At 38.3% G+C, this 15,377-nt stretch overlaps 1 protein-coding gene across 2 annotated transcripts in view; it reads left to right on the top strand.

Moving 5' to 3' along the window:
• The window catches only part of KATNAL2 (katanin catalytic subunit A1 like 2), a 103,845-nt gene that overhangs the window by 45,541 nt on the left and 42,927 nt on the right, over positions 1 to 15,377 (top strand). For both annotated transcript variants that reach the window (XM_061169519.1, XM_061169520.1), the window contains exon 2: positions 166 to 236. In XM_061169519.1, coding sequence (XP_061025502.1) covers positions 166 to 236 — 71 coding nt within the window. The remainder of the gene's footprint in view (positions 1 to 165; positions 237 to 15,377) is intronic.

Raw genomic sequence — 15,377 nt, 5'->3', positions numbered from 1 at the left:
ATGGAAAACAACTTTATATATCCTTAGAGACGTCAAACTGCCTTCCAGCCTTTAAGTTATGCTTCTTGCTTTTGACAGGTTACATTTACCGTCAAGGGTTTATTGCTATAAAAGGAGTGTTATATTTCATTGTCGTCTCACCTACATTTTCTTTTTTGTTCACAGTGCGAGATGAGGACAGAAGCACGACGAAAAAATCTTCTTATTTTGATTTTGCATTATTTAACACAAGAAGGGTATGTTACATTACAAATATTTACAGAGATGATTCCTCTCTTTCTCTGACCTCTGCTTTTCCAAATACTCACTTTTAAAAACAGTTAATAACTTTATTTTTTAGAGCAGTTTTCTATTTCCAGAAAAATAAAACAGAAAGTGCAGACAGCTCCCATACACCAGCAATACCCAACCCTGCCCCGTCTCCCCTGTTACTAACATCTTACACTGGTGTGGTACGTTTGTTGTAATTGATGAGTCAATATCGATATATTATTATTAGCTAAAGTCCATAGTTTACATCAGGGTTCGCTCTTGTGTTGTACAGTTCTACAAGTTTTGACAAAGGCATAAAGTCACATATCCACCATTGTAGTATCGTACAGAATAGCTTCCCTGCCCTAAAATCTCTTGTGCCCTACCTATCCCTGCCCACCCACAGCAACCTAGACACATACTTTTATTGTCTCATTTACCTAGATATTTTTCACATTATGCATTTGAAAACTTCATTAACAAAGCTACCCAGTTCATGGGATACTTTCCCTTTCCCATTCAGGTTTGAAGATAGTGTAGGCCATTCAAAGAAGGTTTCCGGGGTCCCACTGCTTGCTGGCTAATGTACATAAAGATAACATTCTTTCTCCCCAATTTTCCTTCTCTCAGAATAAAAGTATTGCATTTCCCTGGACGACCTGTGCTCAGATCTCTTTCCTGTGCGATGCCCATTCTGTAGCTGGCAGGGGGAGGAAATTTGGAATCATTTGAGTTTGGCACCTACCTCATGTGCGAGCGCTTACATGAAGGCTGCTGATATGCTGGGAGTTGCGAGAGGGAGAGAGACCACCAAGTATCCTAAGGCTACCCTTTAGAGTTTCCTTTCGTTTCAGTTTTGAGCCAGGAAGAAAATATTCAGTTTTCAGGGTTCGGGCTCAAAACTTTCAAGTCAGAGCAGTGGTTCTCAACCTGGAGAACCCCTCAGAGGACATGTGGCAATGTCTGGAGACCTCTCGGGCGGCACACTGGCATCTAGTGGGAGGAGACCAGGATCCTTCATATGCGCAGGATGGCGCCAAATGTCAATCACGCCAAGATGGAGAAACCCTGCCTTAGAGCAGGAGGAACCAACCAGCTGCTGTATTTTCCCAAAAGGTTGAAAGAGCATCTTTTCTCTGATAAACAGAGTAGCTATCAGTGAACTAGGAGAGCTACTGTAACTAAAAGCCACGTTTGAGACTCTAGTAACCCTAGTGCTGAGGTAGGAAGGAAAGCTGATGAGGGCGGGAGGGTAGGAGGCAGCTGGGATGAGAGTGAGAGTTGATCCTTGTTTCTTGAGCTGTGCCAGCAACAGCTGTTTTAAATGAATCTAGTGCCTTCTTGAGGGGAATGACCGTTCTAGGGACCTTGAGGAATTTTTCTGTTAAATTTTAAGGGAAGTAGTGTTAGGGTCCCCATTTGAAGAAATCGAGGCTCAGAGGAGTCTATGAACTTGCCAGAAGTCTCCTGGCGCTAGGTGGGGGCACTTTGAGGCCTGTCTCACCCCAAGAGTCTTCAGGGTCCAATTCCTCTGCTCCAGTGTGGAAGATTTAGTTTTGTTTGAGGGTCACCTCAGGAAAATCAAAATGTATGTGGGGCATATTTTATGAGTTTTTACAAAAATGATGGCTTTTTAAAGTCAGAAAATGAAATCACTGCAACTGTACTTAAGCATTCTTTTATTATCTAAGTCATCGAACGATTTGAATTTTTTGGCCAAAATTTCAGAGGCACTGCATTTTGGTGACTAATTATAACACTGCACTTCTGAACAAACTTTGTTATTGAGTAATCTGATTTATTTTCTCCCCTGCACTGACGACGTAAGATCTTCAATTACAAAATGTGGCCTTTTTCATAATACCTTAACATCACAGTTTTGGAAATGGCCATTTTCTCAGGGTAAATATGATGAATTGTATCATCTTTAACACAAAAACATTTCTCAGTCCACTTACTTTGAAACAGTTTTATCAGACAGTTCTCTTTTTGGTGTTGGGGATTTAAATTTTATTGAGAAAATGGCTCATTCTTTCCACATCACCACCAGTCTCAGACCAGAGAAATGAGTCCCTCCCCACCCCCCATGGTTGGCAGGCAGGCCAAACAGGTGATGCTCAGCTGCTAGATCTCTGTGTCCACACACAGCAAGGGGGTGGAAGCGAGGGCCCGAGCAGAGAAAGGCTGACTTTGGTCCTGTCTGTGCCTTTTTTTCCCCATCTGGAATATGAGAGTGTTCCTGAAGTTGCTCCACACTGTTCACCATCCATCCATGGAAAGCAATTCCAAGGGCAGCATGGAGCTGTCTGCTCTAAGACAAGGGCTGGCGGGTTGGCGTGGTACGGGGGGCTTCCTGGGTAAGAACACAGACTCAGGAGCCAGCCTGCCTTGGTTCAAATGCCCACTCTACTCTTTGCTAACCAGCGACCTCGGGCAAGTTACTTATTCTCTTTGTTCCTCAGTTACCTTGCTTGTAAAATGGAGTAATGGAAGATAGTATTTAAGTGTCAGGCAGATGTTATTATTATGAGGATTAAATATGTGACATGCTTAGAATGGTGCCTGGCACAGAGTAAGCGTATATGAGTCCTTGCTATTTTTACTATGGAGGAGGTAGGAGTTGGATTTTGTTATTTTAATACCCAACCTGGTTCAGCAAAGGACTTGAAGCAGTGGGAATGTGGGTTTGGCCCATTTTACGTTATCTTTTGATAAAATCTCAGCTCCATTCAAAAAACCCTGAGCTAAATTACCTCAAGGCAGTGTTTTCTAAGTGCGTAGAACACTGAAACAATCGTTCTGCAGAATGTTAATTGATGTAACTTTATTTTATTTATTTATTTTTTTATAAATTTATTTATTTTATTTATTTTTGGCTGCGTTGGGTCTTTGTTGCTGCCCGCGGACCTTCTCTAGTTGCGGCGAGTGGAGGCTACTCTTCGTTGCGGTGCGTGGGCTTCTCATTGTGGTGGCTTCTCTTGTTGCAGAGCATGGGCTCTAGGTGTGCGGGCTCAGTAGTTGTGGCACATGGGCTCATTAGTTGTGTCTCACGGGCTCATTAGTTGTGTCTCACGGGCTCTAGAGCGCAGGTTCAGTAGTTGTGGTGCACAGGCTTAGTTGCTCCACGGCATGTGGGATCTTCCCGGACCAGGGCTCAAACCCGTGTCCCTGCATTGGCAGGCGGTTTCTTAACCACTGCACCACCAGGGAAGCCCAATTGCTGTAACTTTAAAAGAGCTTTATGGTCAAGTAGGCTTGGCAAACATTGGGTTAAACCGGGTTAAACAGGTTCTCTTATTTCAGGACTTCTCAGATCCTCTGACTTATTAATGTGCAATGGGAATATCTGTGCTAAAGTCACAGTATTCAGGGCTTTGCAAACCAGTTTGGCCAAGGAACCCTTTTTTTCCTCAGGCCAACTTTAAGGACTAGTTTTCCATGGAACACTCTGAGAAATGCTGCCTTCATAGATTAATTGATCCTTTTAAAACCTGAACTCACCTTACAAGACCCCAACACTGTGAGCATTGTATTAATGGATGCTCGGTAAATGTTATTTGAACAGCCATTAAAGAACTTACTAGCAGGTAGATGGGTAGAATAATTAGAAAGCGACTCAGTCGTTTACACAGATAATTCTTGATTTTTATTGTAATGTATTCTGTATTTCAGAAACTGTATCAGAAAGGAGAACTGTAAAAACAAAAAGACAAAAGTCAGATAGATTTCCCTTCTCCTGCAGGTGCTATTATGGCCTCAAGAGTTTCCTATTTACAAAGCATGCATTTCCCCTTTTTGCCACAAGATGGCCTCTTGAATCTAGAATCGATGAAAATTATACTAGAGTTGATCATTTTCCTGAGACCTGCTGGGAAAGGGACTCACGAGTGGATGATCAAGATGAAAAGTAAACTATAGGTATTTTAAGGACATATCCGTATCAGAAAAGTAGACCTGCCTTTAACGAAAAACAGAGAATTCACAAAGAGGACAGATTATTGTGGATTGGAATAAACAATCAGAGAAAGCTTTGTAGGGAAGGCGATGTCAGCTGGTCTTGAAAAATGTGTAGAATATGGATAGACAGATGGGATGGACAAGGACATTCTAGGCAGGGGCACAGAGAAAGAAGGGGCAGGGCGTAAGTGGAACCACTAGGTAAACAGAAAGAGCAGAGTTCAAATGCCTGAGGGAGAGTTAGTGAGATCAGACAGTGGAGGGTCATGGCTACAGGTTCTTCTCGGTCTGCACATGCATCTCCTCTGGCCTAAGTCCCTGTTAACAGCCTCCCCGTCTCTCCTACTCTTTCTCATTACTGCTCATGCCTCTTTTTGAAGTCTTGTCCTGTCACTCTGTTGGTTAAGAATTTCCAGTGGTTCCTCCTGCCAACCCTATTAAGTTCAGACCTCATTCAAGCCCAAACAGTGGAATAGGAACACAGAAGCAGTTCTGTTCCCCTGATCAGTTAGTTTAGGAAATATGGGGCCTGCCATCATCTATTCTTTTCTTTTTTAAACATCTTTACTGGAGTATAATTGCTTTACAATGTGGTGTTAGTTTCTGCTGTATAACAAAGTGAATCAGCCAAATGCATAGGTATATATCCCCATATCCCCTCCCTCTCATGTCTTCCTCCCACCCTCCTTATCCCACCCCTCTAGGTGGTCGCAAAGCACCGAACTGATCTCCCTGTGCTATGCAGCTGTTTCCCACTAGCTATCTATTTTACATGTAGTAATGTATATATGTCAGTGTTACTCTTTCACTTCGTCCCAGCTTACCCTTCCCCCTCCCCGTGTCCTCAAGTCCATTCTCTATGTCTGTGTCTTTATTCCTGTCCTGCCACTAGGTTCATCAGAACCTTCTTTTTTTTTTTTTTTTTTTAGTTTCCATATATCTGTGTTACCATACAGTATTTGTTTTTCTCTTTCTGACTTACTTCACTCTGTATGACAGACTCTAGGTCCATCTACCTCACTACAAAGAACTCAATTTCGTTCCTTTTTATGGCTGAGTAATATTCCACTGTATATATGTGTCACATCTTCTTTATCCATTCATCTGTCAATGGACACTTAGCTTGCTTCCATGTTCTGGCTATTGTAAATAGTGTTGCAATGAACGTTGTGGTACATGACTCTTTTTGAACTATGGTTTTCTCAGGGTATATGCCCAGTAGTGGGATTGCTGGGTCATATGGTTGTTCTATTTTTAGTTTTCTAAGGAACCTCCATAGTGTTCTCCATAGTGGCTGTATCAATTTACATTCCCACCAACAGTGCAAGAGGGTTCCCTTTTCTCCACACCCTCTCCAGAATTTATTGTTTGTAGATTTTTTGATGATGGCCATTCTGACCGGTGTGAGGTGATACCTCATTGTAGTTTTGATTTGCATTTCTCTAATGATTAGTGATGTTGAGCATCCTTTCATGTGTTTGTTGGCAATCTGTATATCTTCTTTGGAGAAATGTCTCTTTAGGTCTTCTGCCCATTTTTGGATTGGGTTGTTTGTTTTTTTGATATTGAGCTGCATGAGCTGCTTGTATATTTTGGAGATTAATCCTTTCTGAGTTGCTTCATTTGCAAATATTTTCTCCCATTCTGAGGGTTGTCCTTTCGTCTTATTTATAGTTTCCTTTGCTGTGCAAAAGATTTTAAGTTTAATTAGGTCCCATTTGTTTATTTTTTTTATTTCCATTTCTCTAGGAGGTGGGTCAAAAAGAATCTTGCTATGATTTATGTCATAGAGTGTTCCTCCTATGTTTTCCTCTAAGAGTTTTATAATGTCTGTCCTTATATTTAGGTCTTTAATCCATTTTGAGTTTTTTTTTGTATATGGTGTTAGGGAGTGCTCTAATTTCATTCTTTTCCATGTAGCTGTCCAATTTTCCCAGCACCACTTATTGAAGAGGCTGTCTTTTCTCCATTGTATATTCTTGCCTCCTTTATCAAAGGTAAGGTGACCATATGTGCGTGGGTTTATCTCTGGGCTTTCTATCCTGTTCCACTGATCTATATTTCTGTTTTTGTGCCAGTACCATACTGTCTTGATTAGTGTAGCTTTGTAGTATAGTTTGAAGTCAGGGAGCCTGAATCCTCCAGTTCCATTTTTCTTTCTCAAGATTGCTTTGGCTATTCGGGGTCTTTTGCATTTCCATACAAATTGTGAAATTTTTTGTTCTACTTCTGTGAAAAATGCCATTGGTAGTTTGATAGGGACTGCATTGAATCTGTAGATTGCTTTGGGTAGTATAGTCATTTTCACAATGTTGATTTTTCCAATCCAAGAACATGGTATATCTCTCCATCTATTTGTATCATTTTTAACTTCTTTCATCAGTGTCTTATAGTTTTCTGCATAGAGGTCTTTTGTCTCCTTAGGTAGGTTTATTCCTAGGTATTTAATTGTTTTTGTTGCAATGGTAAATGGGAGTGTTTCCTTAATTTCTCTTTCATATTTTTCATCATTAATGTATAGGAATGCAAGAGATTTCTGTGCATTAATTTTGTATCCTGCTACTTTACCAAATTCATTGATTAGCTCTAGTAGTTTTCTGATAGCATCTTTAGGATTCTCTATGTATAGTACCATGTCATCTGCAAACAGTGACAGTTTTACTTCTTCTTTTCCATTTTGGATTCCTTTTATTTCTTTTTCTTCTCTGATTGCTGTGGTTAAAACTTCCACAACTATGTTGAATAATAGTGGTGAGAGTGGGTAACCTTGTCTTGTTCCTGATCTTAGAGGAAATGGTTTCAGTTTTTCACCATTGAGAATGATGTTGGCTGTGGGTTTGTCATATATGGCCTTTATTATGTTGAGGTAAGTTCCCTCTATGCCTACTTTCTGGAGGGTTTTTATCATAAATGGGTGTTGATTTTTGTCAAAAGCTTTTTCTGCATCTATTGAGATTATCATATGGTTTTTATCCTTTAGTTTGTTAATATGGTGTATCACCTTGATTGATTTGCGTATATTGAAGCATCCTTGCATTCCTGGGATAAACCCCACTTGATCATTGTGTATGATCCTTTTAATGTGCTGTTGGATTCTGTTTGCTAGTATTTTGTTGAGGATTTTTGCATCTATGTTCATCAGAGATATTGGTCTGTAGTTTTCTTTCTTTGTGACATCTTTGTCTGGTTTTGGTATCAGGGTGATGGTGGCCTCGTAGAATGAGTTTGGGAGTGTTTCTCCCTCTGCTATATTTTTGAAGAGTTTGAGAAGGATAGGTGTTAGCTCTTCTCTAAGTGTTTGATAGAATTCACCTGTGAAGCCATCTGGTCCTGGGCTTTTGTTTGTTGGAAGATTTTTAATCACAGTTTCAATTTCAGTGCTTGTGATTGGTCTGTTCATATTTTCTATTTCTTCCTGGTTCAGTCTTGGAAGGTTGTGCTTTTCTAAGAATTTGTCCATTTCTTCCAGGTTGTCCATTTTATTGGCATATAGTTGCTTGTAGTAGTCTCTCATAATCCTTTGTATTTCTGCAGTGTCAGTTGTTACTTCTCCTTTTTCATTTCTAATTCTATTGATTTGAGTCTTCTCCCTTTTTTCTTGATGAGTCTGGCTAATGGTGTATCAATTTTGTTTATCTTCTCAAAGAACCAGCTTTTAGTTTTATTGATCTTTGCTATTGTTTCATTCATTTCTTTTTCATTTATTTCTGATCTGATCTTTATGATTTCTTTCCTTCTGCTAACTTTGGGGTTTTTTTGTTTTTCTTTCTCTAATTGGTTTAGGTGTAAGGTTAGGTTGTTTATTTGAGGTTTTTCTTGTTTCTTGAGATAGGATTGTATTGCTATAAACTTCCTTCTTAGAACTGCTTTTGCTGCATCCCATAGATTTTGGGTTGTTGTGTTTTCATTGCCATTTATTTCTAGGTATTTTTTGATTTCCTCTTTGTTTTCTTCAATGATCTCTTGGTTATTTAGTAGCATGTTGTTTAGCCTCCATGTGTTGGTATTTTTTACAGTTTTTTTCCTGTAATTGATATCTAGTCTCATAGAATTGTGGTCAGAAAAGATACTTAATACGATTTCAGTTTCCTTAAATTTACCAAGCCTTGATTTGTGACCCAAGATATGGTCTATCCTGGAGAATGTTCCATGAGCACTTGAGAAGAAAGTGTATTCTGTTGTTTTTGGATGGAATGTCCTATAAATATCAATTAAGTCCATTTTGTTTAATGTGTCATTTAAAGCTTGTGTTTCCTTATTTATTTTCATTTTGGATGATCTGTCCATTGGTGAAAATGGGGTGTTAAAGTCCCCTACTATTATTCTGTTACTGTCAATTTCCTCTTTTATGGCTGTTAGCATTTGCCTTATGTATTGATGTGCTCCTATGTTGGGTGCATAAATATTTACAATTGTTATATCTTCTTCTTGGATTGATCCCTTGATCATTATGTAGTGTCCTTCTTTGTCTCTTGTAATAGTCTTTATTTTAAAGTCTATTTTGTCTGATTTGAGAATTGCTACTCCAGCTTTCTTTTGATTTCCATTTGCATGGAATATCTTTTTCCACCCCCTCACTTTCAGTCTGTATGTGTCCCTAGGTCTGAAGTGGGTCTCTTGTAGAAAGCATATATACGGGTCTTGTTTTTGTATCCATTTAGCCAGTCTATGTCTTTTGGTTGAAGCATTTAATCCATTTACATTTAAGGTAATTATCAATATACATGTTCCTATTACCATTTTATTAATTGTTTTGGCTTTGTTTTTGTAGGTCTTTTCCTTCTCTTGTGTTTCCTGCCTAGAGAAGTTCCTTTAGCATTTGTTGTAAAGCTGGTTTGGTTGTGCTGAATTCTCTTAACTTTTGCTTGTATGTAAAGGTTTTAATTTCTCTGTCAAATCTGAATGAGATCCTTGCTGGGTAGAGTAATCTTGGTTGTAGGTTTTTCCCTTTCAACACTTTAAATATGTCCTGGCACTCCCTTGTGGCTTGCAGAGTTTCTGCTGAAAGATCAGCTGTTCACCTTCTGGGGATTCCCTTGTATGTTTTTTGTTGCTTTTCCCTTGCTGCTTTGAGTGTTTTTTTTTGTATTTAATTTTTGATAGTTTGGTTAATATGTGTCTCAGCGTGCTTCTCTTTGGGTTTATCCCATATGGGACTCTCTGTGCTTCCTAGACTTGATTGACTATTTACTTTCCCATGTTAGGGAAGTTTTTGACTATAATCTCTTCAAATATTTTCTCAGACCCTTTCTTTTTCTCTTCTTCTGGGACCCCTATGATTCGAATGTTGGTGCTTTTAATGTTATCTCAGAGGTCTCTGAGACTGTCCCCAATTCTTTTCATTCTTTTTTCTTTATCCTGCTCCCTGGCAGTTATTTCCACCATTTTATCTTCCAGCTCACTTATCCATTCTTCTGCCCCAGTTATTCTGCTGTTGATTCCTTCCAGAGTATTTATTTTTAATTTATTTATCTAATTTATTTATTTTTGGGTGCATTGGGTCTTCGTTGCTGTGTGCGAGCTTTCTCTAGTTGCGGAGAGCCGGGGCTACTCTTCGTTGCAGTGTGCGGGCTTCTTATTGCGGTGACTCCTCTTGTTGCGGAGCACGGGCTCTACAGTGCAGGCTCAGTAGTTGTGGCACACAGGCTCAGTAGTTGTGGCTCACGGGCTCTAGAACTCAGGCTCAGTAGTTGTGGTGCACGGGCTTAGTTGCTCTGCAGCACGTGGGATCTTCCCGGACCAGGGCCCGAACCCGTGTCCCCTGCATTGGCAGGTGGATTCTTTTATTTTTTTATTTTTTTATTTTTGTCACACACACACACACACACACTGTATTTTATTTTTACAAGAGATAAATAGACTGACATCAAGCATTGTACATGGATGAGCACAACAAAAGCAACAATGATTGCAATTACCAAACATGAAACACACTCATACTATGTCATAATATTGACATTCAGTCCAGTAATCCTCCACTGTAGCAGCTCCTTTACTTTGCAGTGAAAATTGATTTGTATATTCTTTGCCTCTGAGTCCTTGTGGGATTTTTTTTTTTTAATTCAAACAGAAAGTTACAAAAATTATACTCATCCTCATCAGTTCACTCAGTACCATGTAATTAATTTTTTTTTATCTTGATCTTTTGTTAGCACTTTTATGAGTTCATCAGTTTTTCATTAGAGTTCTGAAAATGCTTATTCATTCAGTTCAGCAGTACAGTCAGTTACCAGAAACCTGTACTTGTCAGAGTCTTTTCCATGAATTTCTTGAAGATGAAACCCTTTCATAGGAACATATTTGCAAAAGCATCAGAGTACACCCAGAACTGTCTGTAAATGACAAAAGACTTAAAAATGACCACGGTTAAAGATCTGATGAAAGTTCATAATAATGCAGTTGACAAGAATATTAGTTATTTCTGAGATATACATTTTAAAGTAATAACTAGGATTATGACTTATAACATTATACCAGAACATATAAGATTTTAAGAAATTTCATGTAATGTCTGAAACATTTATATTAACATATTTCCATACAAATAACCCAATGAAAGTTTAGTATTAGTTGTTTTGTTTGTTTGTTTTTTTATACTGCAGGTTCTTATTAGTCATCAATTTTATACACATCAGTGTATACATGTCAATCCCAATCGCCCAATTCAGCACACCACCATCCCCAACCCACCACAGTTTTCCCCCCTTGGTGTCCATATATCTGTTCTCTACATCTGTGTCTCAACTTCTGCCCTGCAAACCGGCTCATCTGTACCATTTTTCTAGGTTCCACATACATGCGTTAATATACGATATTTGTTTTTCTCTTTCTGACTTACTTCACTCTGTATGACAGTCTCTAGATCCATCCATGTCTCAACAAATGACTCAATTTCGTTCCTTTTTATGGCTGAGTAATATTCCATTGTATATATGTACCACAACTTCTTTATCCATTCGTCTGTTGATGGGCATTTAGGTTGCTTCCATGACCTAGCTATTGTAAATAGTGCTGCAATGAACATTCGGGTGCATGTGTCTTTTTGAATTACGGTTTTCTGTGGGTATATGCCCAGTAGTGGGATTGCTGGGTCATATGGTAATTCTATTTTTAGTTTTTTAAGGAACCTCCATATTGTTCTCCATAGTGGCTGTATCAATTTACATTCCCACCAACAGTGCAAGAGGGTTCCCTTTTCTCCACAACATCTCCAGTTTGTTGTTTGTAGATTTTCTGATGATGCCCATTCTAACTGGTGTGAGGTGATACCTCATTGTAGTTTTGATTTGCATTTCTCTAATAATTAGTGATGTTGAGCATCTTTTCATGTGCTTCGTGGCCGTCTGTATGTCTTCTTTGGAGAAATGTCTATTTAGGTCTTCTGCCCATTTTTGGATTGGGGTGTTTGTTTCTTTAATATTGAGCTGAAGGAGCTGTTTATATATTTTGGAGATTAATCCTTTGTCCATTGATTCGTTTGCAAATATTTTCTCCCATTCTGAGGGTTGTCTTTTCGTCTTGTTTGTGGTTTCCTTTGCTGTGCAAAAGCTTTGAAGTTTCATTAGGTCCCATTTGTTTATTTTTGTTTTTATTTCCATTACTCTAGGAGGTGGATCAAAAAAGATCTTGCTGTGATTTATGTCAAAGAGTGTTCTTCCTATGTTTTCCTCTAAGAGTTTTATAGTGTCCAGTCTTACATTTAGGTCTCTAATCCATTTTGAGTTTATTTTTGTGTATGGTGTTAGGGAGTATTCTAATTTCATTCTTTTACATGTAGCTGTCCAGTTTTCCCAGCACCACTTATTGAAGAGACTGTCTTTTCTCCATTGTATATCTTTGCCTCCTTTGTCATAGATTAGTTGACCATAGGTGCGTGGGTTTATCTCTGGGCTTTCTATCTTGTTCCATTGATCTATGTTTCTGTTTTTGTGCCAGTACCATATTGTCTTGATTACTGTAGCTTTGTAGTATAGTCTGAAGTCAGGGAGTCTGATTCCTCCAGCTCCGTTTTTTTCCCTCAAGACTGCTTTGGCTATTCGGGGTCTTTTGTGTCTCCATACAAATTTTAAGATGATTTGTTCTAGCTCCGTAAAAAATGCCATTGGTAATTTGATAGGAATTGCATTGAATCTGTAGATTGCTTTGGGTAGTATAGTCATTTTCACAATGTTGATTCTTCCAATCCAAGAACATGGTATATGTCTCCATCTGTTGGTATCATCTTTAATTTCTTTCAATAGTGTCTTATAGTTTTCTGCATACAGGTCTTTTGTCTCCCTAGGTAGGTTTATTCCTAGGTATTTTATTCTTTTTGTTGCAATGGTAAATGGGAGTGTTTCCATAATTTCTCTTTCAGATTTTTCATCATTAGTGTATAGGAATGCAAGAGATTTCTGTGCATTAATTTTGTATCCTGCAACTTTACCATATTCATTAATTAGCTCTAGCAGTTTTCTGGTGGCAGTTTTAGGATTCTCTATGTATAGTATCATGTCATCTGCAAACAGTGACAGTTTTACTTCTTCTTTTCCAATTTGTATTCCTTTTATTTCTTTTTCTTCTCTGATTGCTGTGGCTAGGACATCCAGAACTATGTTGAATAATAGTGGTGAGAGTGGACATCCTTGTCTCGTTCCTGATCTTAGAGGAAATGCTTTCAGTTTTTCACCGTTGAGAATGATGTTTGCTGTGGGTTTGTCATATATGGCCTTTATTATGTTGAGGTAGGTTCCCTCTATGCCCACTTTCTGGAGAGTTTTTATCATAAATGGGTGTTGAATTTTGTCAAAAGCTTTTTCTGCATCTATTGAGATGATCATATGGTTTTTATTCTTCAATTTGTTAATATGGTGTATCACATTGATTGATTTGCGTATATTGAAGAATCCTTGCATCCCTGGGATAAATCCCACTTGATCGTGGTGTATGATCCTTTTAATGTGTTGTTGGATTCTGTTTGCCAGTATTTTGTTGAGGATTTTTGCATCTATATTCATCAGTGATATTGGTCTGTAATTTTCTTTTTTTGTAGTGTCTTTGTCTGGTTTTGGTATCAGGGTGATGGTGGCCTCATAGAATGAGTTTGGGAGTGTTCCTTCCTCTGCAATTTTTTGGAAGTTTGAGAAGGATAGGTGTTAGCTCTTCTCTAAATATTTGATAGAATTCACCTGTGAAGCCATCTGGTCCTGGACTTTTGTTTGCCGGAAGATTTTTAATCACAGCTTCAATTTCATTACTTGTGATTGGTCTGTTCGTATTTTCTGTTTCTTCCTGGTTCAGTCTTGGAAGGTTATACCTTTCTAAGAATTTGTCCATTTCTTCCAGGTTGTCCATTTTATTGGCATAAAGTTGCTTGTAGTAGTCTCTTAGGATGCTTTGTATTTCTGCGGTGTTTGTTGTAACTTCTCCTTTTTTATTTCTGATTTTATTGATTTGAGTCCTCTCCCTCTTTTTCTTGATGGGTCTGGCTAATGGCTTATCAATTTTGTTTATCTTCTCAAAGAACCAGCTTTTAGTTTGACTGATCTTTGCTGTTGTTTTCTTTGTTTCTATTTCATTTATTTCCGCTCTGATCTTTATGATTTCTTTCCTTCTGCTAACTTTGGGTTTTGTTTGTTCTTCTTTCTCTCGTTTCTTCAGGTGTAAGGTTAGATTGTTTACTTGAGATTTTTCTTGTTTCTTTAGGTAGGCTTGTATAGCTATAAACTTCCCTCTTAGAACTGCTTTTGCTGCATCCCATAGGTTTTGGGTCTTCGTGTTTTCATTGTCATTTGTCTCTAGGTACTTTTTGATTTCCTCTTTGATTTCTTCAGTGATCTCTTGGTTATTTAGTAACGTATTGTTTAGCCTCCATGTGTATGTGTTTTTTACGTTTTTTTCCCTGTAATTCATTTCTAATCTCATAGCGTTGTGGTCAGAAAAGATGCTTGATATGATTTCAATTTTCTTAAATTTACTGAGGCTTGATTTTTGACCCAAGATGTGATCTATCCTGGAGAATGTTCCGTGTGCACTTGAGAAGAACGTGTAATCTGCTGTTTTTGGATGGAATGTCCTATAAATATCAATTAAATCTATCTGGTCTATTGTGTCATTTAAAGCTTCTGTTTCCTTATTTATTTTCATTTTGGATGATCTGTCCATTGGTGTAAGTGAGGTGTTAAAGTCCCCCACTATTATTGTGTTACTGTCAATTTCCTCTTTTATAGCTGTTAGCAGTTGCCTTATGTATTGAGGTGCTCCTATGTTGGGTGCATATATATTTATAATTGTTATATCTTCTTCTTGGATTGATCCCTTGATCATTATGTAGTGTCCTTCCTTGTCTCTTGTAACATTCTTTATTTTAAAGTCTATTTTATCTGATATGAGTATAGCTACTCCAGCTTTCTTTTGATTTCCATTTGCATGGAATATCTTTTTCCATCCCCTCACTTTCAGCCTGTATGTGTCCCTAGGTCTAAAGTGGGTCTCTTGTAGACAGCATATAGATGGGTCTTGTTTTTGTATCCATTCAGCAAGCCTGTGTCTTTTGGTTGGAGCATTTAATCCATTCACGTTTAAGGTAATTATCGATATGTATGTTCCTGTGACCATTTTCTTAATTGTTTTGGGTTTGTTTTTGTAGGTCCTTTTCTTCTCTTGTGTTTCCCACTCAGAGAAGTTCCTTTAGCATTTGTTGTAGAGCTGGTTTGGTGGTGCTGAATTCTCTTAGCTTTTGGTTGTCTGTAAAGCTTTTGATTTCTCCATCAAATCTAAATGAGATCCTTGCCGGGTAGAGTAATCTTGGTTGTAGGTTCTTCCCTTTCATCAATTTAAGTATATCATGCCACTCCCTTCTGGCTTGTAGAGTTTCTGCTGAGAAATCAGCTGTTAACCTTATGGGAGTTCCCTTGTATGTTATTTGTCGTTTTTCCCTTGCTGCTTTCAATAATTTTTCTTTGTCTTTAATTTTTGCCACTTTGATTACTATGTGTCTTGGCGTGTTTCTCCTTGGGTTTATCCTGTATGGGACTCTCTGAGCTTCCTGGACTTGGGTGGCTATTTCCTTTCCCATGTTAGGGAAGTTTTCGACTATAATCTCTTCAAATATTTTCTCTGGTCCTTTCTCTCTCTCTTCTCCTTCTGGGACCCCTATAATGCGAATGTTGTTGCATTTAATGTTGTCC

The sequence above is a fragment of the Eubalaena glacialis genome, chromosome 15, assembly GCF_028564815.1.
Source record: "Eubalaena glacialis isolate mEubGla1 chromosome 15, mEubGla1.1.hap2.+ XY, whole genome shotgun sequence".
Lineage (NCBI taxonomy): Eukaryota > Metazoa > Chordata > Mammalia > Artiodactyla > Balaenidae > Eubalaena > Eubalaena glacialis.
This window is presented reverse-complemented; position numbering and strand designations above follow the sequence as displayed.